Genomic DNA, 12,051 nt, shown 5'->3' on the forward strand with positions numbered 1-12,051 from the left:
TATGTTAGATAATGTTTCCTTTTTGTTCACTGACCTTTATTATCATTTTGTGGTGTTATTATGATTTCTTTATAAGCATAATTACAACTTTTTTATTAACGTTTATTCTTTTTTTGAGAGACAGAGACAGAGCGGGAGCATAAACATAATTTTAAATGAATGCTTAATAGTCCAGTTACGGCATAATAATTTTACATGATTACTTCCATGTTGTTTGGCTTTTTGCTCAGCAATTGCTGTGGAGTGCATCTCTGTGCACAAAGTTTTTATTAATGTTTATTTTTGAGAGAGAGGTACAGAGTGCGAGTGGGGGAGGGGCAGAGAGCGAGAGACACAGAATCCGAAGCAGGCTCCAGGCTCCGAGCTGTCAGCATGGAGCCTGATGCGGAGCTTGAACTCACAAACTGCGAGATCATGACCTGAGCTGAAGTCAGACACTCAGTCGACTGAGCCAGCCAAGTGCCCCACAAAGCTTTTTTTATACAAGATTATTTAGGGGCTGGGTCTGTGTGCTCCAAACAATGTAACGTGGTTGAGCAAAATTCAGTCACTTACTTATTCAGATTAATACTTATTTAGTGCCCACTATGATACAACCTTTAGGAAACTTGTTAAAGAGGAAAAGGCAAATGAGTGGGCAATATTCATACAGTGTAAGAATTTTTATCTCAGAGGTAGGTATTGAATGATATGGCAGCACATAATTAGGGAAGAGGGGAGGAGATAGGGAAGCCTTCTTGCAGGAAATATGTCTGGGCAGACTCAGAAGGAGAGCTGGTGGACAGCCAGTGAAGAACAGGGGAGGGCATCTTGGGCAGTGAAACAGCATATTCAAAGGCTCAGCGTTGTGAGAAGCATGGGAGCAATGGAATTTTTCTGCTTACCTATATGAAGAAGGGTCTAAATGGTGCATACAAAAATTCTCTGAAGAAATATGCAGCTCTATAAATGAAATATCAAATGAGAGACAGCATGGTATCGTGGGCTGGGCAGGGCCTCAGAAGTCAGATCAAGGTTCCATTAAATTCAGATGCAGGAATGGAAGTTAGAAGCTAAGAGGGGGTAATAAAGAAGAGAGAGAAAGGGCCCAACAGCACTTTCCTGTCTTTCCCATTTAGTTCTAATGGTCACTATTCAGTGACTGGCTGTAAGTGGAGGAGGTGTGGCATCTCCTGGAGTATTCGAAGCACGCCTGGGCCCCTCAAGAGTTGTGAAGAAGCCCATAATCCCAGCCCTTGGCGAAGTGGTCCCTGGTTTAGATGATGAAGAAAACCCAGAGCTCCACCCCTAGCTGATGCATGGCCCTGGCCTCGTTCTATGCTGGCCTAACCCCCAAAAGCAGATAACAAGGTCCTGCCATCATTGTCTTCTATCCCACTCTGCAGGCCACACAGGACCTGGGCAAGGTCAATGACTTCCACAAAGCAAGCTGGCAAGTTCCTAGGATTTCAGGCCACACCTGAAGCATTTCACATTTTTATTCACTTAACAGATTGCCCTTTTGCTCTTTGGGTTGAGTTGAGCGTGCATTCCAGAAGGGCAATGGAGTGCATATACTGAAAAGAACCTGCTTCCATAAATAGCCTTTAGCACCTTCTTTCCTTATAGAATGTCTAGACTTCAGCTGAGTTTTAGGTGTTTTTTTCCCCCCTATCCTCATAGAATGCTCTAGATCTAATTTTTTAGTTCTTTGACTCTTCAGCTCTAACTTTCAGATTTGTTTTCATGCGTTGATTTTATCTTCTCACCTTTAGGAAAACATGATACAGGATGTGATTCAGCTGAATCCACACTTAGCATTTCTAAAGCGGGTATTTTTGTACCTTAGTGTGTGAGGCTTGTGAAGAAGGAGAGAGATTTTTACTTTCCATAAAATTTCTTGCTCCACGGTTTTTTAACTAGGGGTTTTCATCACACACCCTTTGGGTGAGATGTTTAGGTTTTGTGGGTTCTAAGCCAGCCAATAATGTCATGAAATCGACCACTGTGTCAATGTTGTGCTTCTGGGTGGTCGTGTCCTTCAAAACACATAAGACACTCAACCAACTAAAAGAGTTGAGTTCAGAGATGTTGGCTCGGAGGAAAAGGAGGATCACATTGAGATCATTGATGGGGCATCCCAGCATCTTTCTGCTGAGGAGATCGAAAGCTGGCAGCATCTCATAGATGGATAGGAGCCGTTTGTCCCACCGACATAGTCGTGTGAGGTTGTATATTATCACCGGAACCAATAGGGTGTATATTGTTAAACTGGAGAGACTAACAATTTGCAAAATGGACAGAGAGGTCAGCCTGCATGTGATCAGATGGGGCACGTGGGTCTCATCACTTAGGAGGCCTGTCTTGATGGAACAGCTGAATTCCTCTTGGAAGAAGACATCCAGGTGGAAGTGGCCAAGGTACAGGTAGATGGCTGAGGTGAAGAGGAGCAGGAGGGAGTTCCTCAGGAGGTAGGTGGCCACCAGGGAATGTGAGCGCTGCTTACAGGCCAGGTACCGCTCTAGCAAGGGGAATTCAAAGTATCGTTCTTTCCGAGCCCTGGGCAGGGGAAGAAAGGAGGCAGGGTGAGGAGAGACCATTTGGAACCATATCTGAGAGAGCCACGTGGGGCAGTAATGGAATCTGTGTATGCCACGTGGCATTCTTGGCTCACATGAAAGTCTGCCTTCCTGGAGCATAACCACCCCTCTCCCTAAAGAGACGTGTGAGTATGTCTTAATTTTCCAGCTGATGAGTGCAATGTGGTCAACCCAGGGAATGATCAGTGAATAACAAATGGCCACACTGGATTTCTGCCCAGCAGAGCAGACTAAACCTGTAAGCCGAAACAGGATCCTTAGGAAGCAATAAGCGTATTAAATTAGCACTGGACGGGGAGTCTAAATAACCACGTTCTGGTGCTTGGTCTGTATGCTGTGTGTATGATTTTTAGGCCAACCCACCCATTTTATGAAAATAAACATGCTAACAAATATTTGTTGAGAGCTATGGTGTTCAGGCACATGTAAGCCAGTCTCTGCTCTGAAGGAGCTTACAGGCTGCCTTGTGGGGAAGGGGCAGATAAGGTACGCCAATAGGAAATAATAGTAGTGCTTGATTTGTTGCTAAAATGGTGGATACAAACCACGGTGTTGTACAAGTTAGGAGAGAGTTACCAACACGGGCTGGAGTGTTCAGAAACCTTTATGGAGAATCTTGTCTTGGAGCTGGATGGAGAGGTGGATGGAGTTCAGAAAGACACACAGGAGAGGAACGTTTTTCAGAGGATAGAGAATGTGCACACACACAAGACAGAATATGCTTCCAAATCTCAGTTCAACGCTCCTGTTGGTGGAGCCTACCTTGGCTGCCCTATTTAAAATGGCACCACTCCACAACCTTGCAGCTTTCCTGACCCCCATACTTGGCTTTGCTCCCCCACTCCCATACCACTTATCTTCTGCCATATGATTTGCTATGTGTTGTGTTTATTTGTTGTCTGTTTCCCCTCCGTAGAATGTGAGTCCCTATATGGGTAGGTATACTTTTGTCCCCTCCCCACCCCTGCCTCTGACATACACAAGGCACACTGATGGGTCTGGAGCACCCAGAACAGTGCCGGGGCCACAGCAAATTAGGCATGAATGGCTAATCAGGAGAAGAGGAGGAGACTGCCTTGGTAAAGTGGGAGGTTTCTGTCACTTGGTGGTCAGAGGTGTGAAAAAAGTAGAGGGCCTTGGGAAAATATGTGGGAGAATTTGGGTTTTTTCCTGCAGGCATGGGGGGAGGTTCTGAGCAGGGGAATGGTATACAAAAGTGGTACATTAGAGAGATTAACCCCTTTGTGACGCAGGATGTTCATCTATAAACTAAGGAAGAGTCCTTTCTGTCCTCCCTGTACAGAAATGATGGAAAGTTAGTGAGATGGTGTGTTAAACTCTTTGGGTTCATGAGAAGGACAGTACAGAGGATAGTTTGACGATGACCCTGCACGCCATGTTAACGCTCAACTGAGGCCTTCAGAAATGGGTGGGAGAGACAACTCACTTCTCCAGCTCATCCCAGAAAACATGGGGGTCTGAGCTTTTCTGCCGGATCTTCAACATGTGCTGCACCAGGCGGATGGAACGATTGTAGGATTTGTCCAGTTCGCTGATGATGAAGAGCAGATCCGAGCTGAGGGCCGGCTGGGCTGCATACTGCCACAGCAGAACAGGCAGGTACATGACCACAGCCAAGGCCAGCAGGGAGTAGGGCAGGGCCTGTGGGGTGAGAGTGAGCTGAGGAGGGGGCCCCAGTGTGTAGAGAGAGCTCTGAGAGAGGGGCTCTCATTCCCTGCTTCCTGCGTCAGGGAAGGAAGGCGGTGGGGGGAATGAGCCACCACAGGCCCAGGACGTAAGGCTGTCTACTGACCTGGCTGAGTATGTTGAAGCCCAGAGGAGAAGGTTTGCTGAATCTCCATGTTCCCCAGCTGCACTCCTCAGATCTGGGGTCTGTGTAGGTATGTAGGAGCCCAGGGAGGACAAGGGGAGGGAGAGGGATATAAGGAGGGAAAGAGGGAGACAGAAGGTGGGGGAGAGCGATACAGAACCACAAGAGTCCCTCCGTTCCCCATGCATGTTAGCCTGGGTCGCTAAGCAGAGACCATGGCCAGCAGTGGTCATGGCATCACATCCTAGGGGAGAGTGTCCGCCTTCTTAATCTTCCATCTCCCTTTCTTTGACTCCTCCAAGTTCTTATCGCCAGACACCCAGAGTCTGTTAGCTTTCAAAGTCCAGTCAGGGGCCTCAACATGGCTGACTTTGGCTTAGACCCTCCAGAGAGGGGATCAAATCCCATAGCCTCCACGCTGCCTTCCCCGGTTCCTCTCGTGTGCAGTTGTGTTTTCATCTCCGCGTTTGTGGCCATGCCAAACGACACCACCAGGCACTGTCTTGGAAGACTTTGGGGCTATTCCTGTTCAGTATGTATACAAGCTGACGTTGACGAATGGGTGAGTCTTGTGTCCTCAACTACACAATTTACCACCTGAGGTAAGGGACTTTTCCCTACCACACCCAACAGGGGCTGGGCCGCTATTTTACCCACAGTAAAAACTCAACTTGTTTTGTTTTTTAAAAATTTTTTTTAACGTTTTTACTTTTGAGACAGTGAGAGACAGAGCATGAACGGGGGAGGGGCAGAGAGAGAGGGAGACACAGAATCGGAAGCAGGCTTCAGGCTCTGAGCCATCAGCCCAGAGCCCGACGCGGGGCTCGAACTAACGGACCATGAGATCGTGACCTGAGCTGAAGTCGGACGCTTAACCGACTGAGCCACCCAGGTGCCCCATAAAACTCAACTTGTTAAAGGCTTTTTAAGCTCATTTGTGCCAGGTGCTTGACATGCATTATTTCATTTGCTCTTCACAAAGATGCTATCAGGTAGGTACTATTAGTATCTCTATTTTACAGATAAGAAAATTGAGGCATGAAAAGGTTAAGTAAGCTGTACAGGGTTATATGTCTCGTGGATGGCTGAGCAGGATCAGGAACGAGGCAGTCTGATTTAGGAGCTCATAAGAACTACTTGACTGTAGCTTCTCCTGAACAACGGTTGCCTTTTATTTTGGAGGAGAACTTGAAGAAAAAGAGGGAGGATGCATATTTGGTTGCAGCTAGATGGAAGAAAGTGTGTGTGTGTGTGTGTGTGTGTGTGTGTGTGTGTGTTTCTGAACTAAACACGAGAGACATGTTAGGAAAACTATACTAATCCACGAGAAAAATTAGAACCTTTTCATTCCTGTTCTAAGACATGGCATTTCTTGAAGATAAGCATCACCCCCAGAGATTCTGTTCCAGTAGGTTTGAAGTGGAACCAGAGAATCTGGGTTTAAAGAGCTCTCAGGCAATCCTGGCGGTGAGACAGTTTGACTTTTTTCACATTTGAATCCCCTCTGCAGTAACTTGCCCTTGTTGCCATCTGGATCCTGTTTGAACACTTCCACTGACAGACACCCCATGAACTCTTTCCATTAAGTCTGTAGTTTTGCCTGGGTCCCAGACCTGTGTGGCCTTTTGAGGCCTTGTAAATTGTCATAACTTAAAAATGTCACCAGTGACTTCCAATTCAACATTGTGAATTGGACACACACGTGACTTCTGCTCCCTCACGAAGCCCCACTAGCATGGCACTAAAGGGATAAAAAAGACATAATTCTCCAAGGACAAGGAAGACAAGAGCAAGAAAATGTTGCAAACTGGAAAGCAGTCGTCTGCTAGAAAATAGCAGCCTGTTTGGGGGGGTAGGGAGATGGGAGTTGAGGCAGACCAAGCAAGCTGTTTTTGCACCACAGAACCAGAAAGACTCAAGAGTTGCAGATAGGAGGTGTGTCTGAAAATGGGGGTACAGGTGGGGTTGCAAACAGGAATATTGAAAAAACAGGCCCACAGATCTTCCCTATAATATGATGCACTTCTTAAGCGACTGCCTTTTCCATCCGCCGGCAGAATCAATCTGCCTGTGGTTTGCTCTTTGGAAACATTAAACCAAAGAGTTTCTGCACTTGGGTCCTTTGAGGGCAGGGGAACAAACTTGAGAACCATGTTAGTTGAGTGAATACTGAGTGCTGAGACCCACAGTTGAGTCCCTAGAGTGTTGGTAACCGAGTTTAATACCAACTGCCACCCTGGATCCACACAATTAACGATCCAGTGATGCTTTTTGGGAATCAGCCCAAGAGAAAGGATTACAGATACCGATATTTGAGGTTTTCCCAGTGAAATGGCCTGAAGGGTTCACTGTAAACAGAAGGCTGCTGGTCAGCCAGCCTCACCCATAGGCACAAAGCTTCCAATCAGATAAAAGTGGGCAACAAAAGATCACCAGACATTTGAAGAAACATGAGAGTCAATGACAAAAGAAAAAAAAAAAACATGGGGTGGGGTGGCAAAGAGGCAAGAGAGAAGATAATGATGTGGTTCTAGCCTGCTCCACCCTGCCACGAAGCAGCCTGATGGAGCCCAGCTTACTTTACCTTGTGAGGCCACAGGGATTTCATCTTGTTCTGGCCAAGCTCATCCTGTTCGTGGTGAATAAGTGAGTCCCAGCAGGAACCGTCCACGTAGGCGGCCTGCCGGATGCTGAAGTTACTGGGAGAGAAGCATCGGATGGGGGGCCCTGGAATAAGAACACAGCTTGGAGGCAGCCTGGAGTTGGGAGTGGAGGAATGGGGACCCAGAGGACTGTCAGCTGAGAGCCTTCCAGGGGATGCCTCCAGAGCTCCGCCAGTTTTTTTTATCTGGCAGGCACTTTCTGATTCCCAGGCCCCAGTTTCAGGTTGTGCACTGCAGCGTCACCATAGGCCTGTTTGGCTCAGCTCCCTCAATGCACTGGCTCCCCTTTGACATGGGTTCTTCCCTCTCAAAGCTTCCCTTGGAGTCCCAGACACGCGGGCAGCAGGGGCGCCCCACACTCCTGTGGTTTGGTGGTGACTTCTCCTTCCTGAGAGAACTGGCATCTTTTAGGTTCTAAAATTTAGAGGATTAATGGCCTGTTTCTGAGCCCAATCAAGGGAAAGGGTGAGCAGGAGGTCCTGAAAGGGAAGGGGCTCGGAGGGAGAGTTTTGTTTTTCCATGATTCTCCAGAGAGAGGTGGAAGGGGGAACCAAGGGTTCTCTCCATCTTGTGGGGGAACGAAGAGGCAGTGGGAGGTTGACATACCTCTTTGGGAAACAGTAAGCTAATCGTATAGCCAGAAAAGAAAGCCAGAAATCCCAATCCTCAGGAAGTCCACCTTTTCTTTACTAGAGGTAAGAAATTTGCTGAGTTAATCTAGTGCCTAGAACACCAGGTCTGTGTGTTTGTTAATGTGTGTGTTAATGTGTGTGTGTGTGTGTGGCCACGGGCTGTGGGAAAGAAGGAATGGATTTATTTAGCACCTATGATATGTCAGTCTTTTAACATATGTCCTTAAATCAGAAACCCTGGAGGTGGAGAGTAGGCAGAAGGCTCTGAGACAGTAAGAGACTCATCTAAAGCATGGCCAACTAAGACCTTTAGCGGTCCTAGGTCCTGAAAAGATTATGGAGCCCTGATCTCTCTAGATCCATATGAAAATCAAAATAAAAGTTTAATTATTGCAGTGACATAAAATATACTAATACCGAAATTAAAGCTACATATTTTTACTACAAAAGTTCGGAAAATGGTTTTCAAAATTTTTGGTGCCTCTGCTCTGCTGGTGCCCTAAATTCATGCATAGTCTGCTTTTTGGGTAATGCCCAGGCCAAAGTCATGACACCTGGACAATATGGGAGCCACTTCGGAGTCCATGCAAAGAGTGAAACAAAGTGGGGTCTCTCATACACTGGGTCTTGGAGGCTACTTACCGGAAGAGAACTCCTGGGCAAATGCTAGGGACATCAGCAACAAGGGGAAGCCCACAGCTATGAACTTGACCATGCGGTCCAGGGGAAGTTCCAGGTGCAGTCCTTTGAGGCGGGGTCCCCTACGGTCGGGCAGCAGGGCATCTGATAGCATGTACTCTGCAGCTGTGTGTGCGAGTGACATGGTGCCGCTGACCTTTGGGGTGCAGAGGCCGCAGGAAGGGTCCCAGGACCGCGGTGTGGGGAGATGGCAGCTTCAGGCAGCTGGCTTTGAGCAGACAGTGCCTGCGGCCCCAGCCTCATGGAGATCTGTGTGAGGAGCAGGCACTGGTTCTCTAAATAACTGGCCAGGCCCTGAGCCAGGCATCTGGTAATTAGAGGGAGGCATAGCTTAGCGGGTCCTCACTGGAGGAGGGTCGGGCTTCAGCTGGGGCTGGTGCCAGGCCGCTCTCTCTGGGCTGTCCCTGAGCACATGGAGTCCTGTGGCTTTATGCTGCCCTCTCATTAATAAAGTATTTTTGGTGGGGTGGTGGAGAGAAGGAGAGTTGTGGAGCCAGGGCCCCCCCATGTAATTGGTGTGGAATTTGGGTGGAGATTGCTTAAATGTGGTGAAGGCCCTCATTTTGCGGTCTGCGTGGGAGAGGAGCCCCCAACACCCAGCTAGGATTGTTGCTCTTACATAGTATTCTTTGTCTTGCTGGTGATTTTTGCTTTGGGCCCAGAATCTTTCCCAGAAACTACTCTATATTTGCTGTTAAATTTCCTTCCCGGCCTCTGGTCTTTTCCTACAATGTTTCAGCCACATATTTACAATTTATGCATATTTACATTTTTGTTTGTTTGTTTTGTTTTTTTTTAGCCCCCTTTGAATCTCTAGGAAGCTGGGAGATGGGTGGCAGTATTGAATAGTGGAAAGAATAGGACCTTTAAAATTTGCAGGGAAAAGTCTCCCACTGGAGACCTAGCAGTACTCATTTTTTTATTGCTTGACTTCAGGCAAGTCACTTTTGGCTCAGTGTTCTCTATCAAATGATCTTACGTTGTAATCTTGCAAGCTTGTGAGGATTGACTAAGAGTATTGTATGCGAAGGTGCTTTGCAAAGTATAAAGTGTAGAGCAAATGTCAACTCTATTTCAGTTTGGTGGAGTTGGGTGGGTGGAAAAGCACAGGGTACTTACTCTTGTCTCTGGTGCTACTTCTAGACTTGGCAAAGAGAGGCCCTGACCTTGGTCTTCACACTGGCTGCCTCTGGCTGAATCCTTCTCACAGGCTAAGTGTCCATGGGGCTAAGGAGTTGTGACCTTTCAGAGCACATGGACCTGCTCTAGGTCTAGTGCCTGAGACACTGTGATTCCCCCTCCAGGTGGCCCCATCCTGCTTCCAGGGCCTGTACAGGTCTTTTCCTCAGGTGCATCCTCCCAAGGGTAGATCATGTTGGTGGTGTGCACTCCTGGGCCTAAAAAATGGCTTGTTGTGGGGATTTGGATAAAATTTAGAAGTCGTGGGATGCCCACACATGCAATCGTGAGACTTCTTGCAATGTGGGACTTAGCTGGTTTGGGAAGAAGGGATCTGAGGAGTCTGGGGATTCTAAATTCAAAACTGGCATTCCTGATCATTATGAAGGGTGTGTGTGTGTGTGTGTGTGTGAAGGCAGACAGACAGAACATATTTTATTTAACAGTTTGTTAGCTTGATCTATAACGTTAAAATGTATAGGTATATGGTATGTGGACTTCTATTTAAACTGTTTTTCCTGGGCTCACAAATGTTTAGACTGGGCCTGCCTCTCTCTCCATCTCCAGGTTAGAGGCCAACTCTGATTTAGAGCTGCCCTGTGTTTGCTGAATGGAATGAGACAGGCATGGGAACGGGAGAAAAGATCCTTTCCTATTCCCCATTAGTATTTCCACACTCCTATTTCTGAATCTTTTCATAATGTGAAAAGATTCATAATGTGTATGCGTGTATTTTCTTTTGCCTAAATCAGTTTACATTTTGGAGAAGTATATACATACATTAATATGCATATATCATAAGCATAATGTTCAATAAACTTTCTTCTGATCAAAAAATAGAACCTTACTAACACCCCCAGAAATGCTTCCTTTTTTTAAAAAATAATGCTTATTCATTTTTGAGAGACAGCGAGACACACAGCACAAGCGGGGGAGGGGCAGAGAGAGAGGGAGGCACAGAATCTGAAGCAGGCTCCAGGCTCTGAGCTGTCAGCACAGAGCTCGACGTGGGGCTCGAACCCATGAAGCACGAGATAGTGAACTGAGCTGAAGTCAGACTCTTAACCAACTGAGCCACCCAGGTGCAACCCCCACCAGAAGTGCTTCCTAAGTATCATTTCCCAAAGGGTAATCATTATGCTAACTTCTTTTTTTTTTTAATTTTTTAATGTTTATTTATTTTTGAAAGAGAGAGAGAGAGAGAGAGAGAGAGAGAGAGAGAGAGCATGAGAGGGGCAGGGGCAGAGAGGGAGACACAGAATCCGAAGCAGGCTCCAAGCTCCAAGCTGTCAGCACAGAGCTTGATGTGGGGCTCGAACCCACGAACCGTGAGATCATGACCTGAGCTGAAGTCGGTCGCTTAAATGAGCCACCCAGGCGCCCCTACTTCTAATGGTATAAATTAGTTTTGTCTTCTTTATACTTTCTAGAAATGGAATCATATGTATATATTCTTTTGTGTCTGGCTTCTTTTTTTTTTTAAATACAATTTATTGTCGAGTTGGTTAACATATAGTGTATACAGGGTGCTCTTGGTTTTGGGGTTAGATTCCCATGATTTATCACTTACACACAACACCCAGTGTGTCTGGCTTCTTTTGCTCTACATCATATCCTCAATTTTGGGGTGGTTTCAGTTTGCTGAACTTTTGTTAAAGATTTTGCATTTATATTTACGAAAAAGAGCAAGCTTGGTTTAATTTTTCTTTCTTGTGAGGGCTTTGGCACATTATGCTGGCCTCACTAAACGAATTAGAAAGTGTTTCTTTATCTGTTATCTGGGAACGTTTGTGCAAGATTGATGTCAGTTCTCTCCACTAAATATTCGGAAGAATTTATTAGTGAAGCCATGTGGGCTTGGGGTTTTCTTTGTGGTGAAGTTTTAGTTAATGGACTCAGTTTCCTTGATAAATATTTGACTATTCAGATTTTCGGTTCTCTCTCCTACTAGCTTAAATGCACTACTTTTCTATTGCTGCAATAAAACTGTACTAAAAGTGAAGGTTTAAAACAGCAAGCATATTATTTCATTTTATCTCCTCATTTGCCTGTTGATGACCACTCACTTTGCTTTTAGAATCTTTAAGTCTCAGGACAGCATATACTTAACTTGTCTTAAGTGGTATCATACTGCTCTCTGGAAAGGCTTTGTTGCCCAAAGTTCATCTCAAAGATTCTGTAGATCAGAAATTTAAGAGCAGCCTAGCTGGGTTGTTCTGATTCAAAGTCTCTCAGGAGGTTATAGTCAAGATGTCAGTTAGGGTTGCAGGCAACCAAAGCCTTCAGTGGGACTAGAGGATCCAAATCCAAGCTCGCCCAGTGATTACTGGCTGGAGTCTCAGTTCCTTGTTAGGTGTTGGCAGAGGCCTTAGTTTCTTACCATGTGGGCTTCTCTACAGGGCAACATGGCGGCTGGTTTTCGCAGAGCAGATGCTCCAAGAGAGAGAACAAATAGGAAGCTGTGCTGC

The 12,051-nt window shown here is 46.3% G+C and overlaps 1 protein-coding gene across 1 annotated transcript; it reads right to left on the minus strand.

Annotated features, from left to right (window-relative positions):
• Positions 1–582: 582 nt before the first annotated feature.
• On the minus strand, positions 583–9,135 carry PANX3 (pannexin 3). The gene is made up of 4 exons (XM_015074033.3): positions 8,348–9,135; positions 6,995–7,137; positions 4,027–4,241; positions 583–2,538 (listed from the first exon to the last, which is right to left on the minus strand). The coding sequence occupies exons 1-4, from the start codon at positions 8,526–8,528 to the stop codon at positions 1,899–1,901; spliced, it is 1,179 nt and encodes a 392-aa protein (XP_014929519.1). The 5' UTR covers positions 8,529–9,135; the 3' UTR covers positions 583–1,898.
• Positions 9,136–12,051: the final 2,916 nt, after the last annotated feature.

The sequence above is a fragment of the Acinonyx jubatus genome, chromosome D1 (genome assembly GCF_027475565.1).
Source record: "Acinonyx jubatus isolate Ajub_Pintada_27869175 chromosome D1, VMU_Ajub_asm_v1.0, whole genome shotgun sequence".
Lineage (NCBI taxonomy): Eukaryota > Metazoa > Chordata > Mammalia > Carnivora > Felidae > Acinonyx > Acinonyx jubatus.

Excerpts from the sequence above, each read along its gene's own strand:
- PANX3 (XM_015074033.3), bottom strand. The coding sequence starts at position 8,528 with ATGTCACTCGCACACACAGCTGCAGAGTACATGCTATCAGATGCCCTG. Across the intron at positions 7,138-8,347 it reads TGCCCAGGAGTTCTCTTCCG|GGCCCCCCATCCGATGCTTC; the intron begins GTAAGTAGCCTC and ends TTCTTATTCCAG. Across the intron at positions 2,539-4,026 it reads TTCTGGGATGAGCTGGAGAA|GGCTCGGAAAGAACGATACT; the intron begins GTGAGTTGTCTC and ends TCCCCTGCCCAG.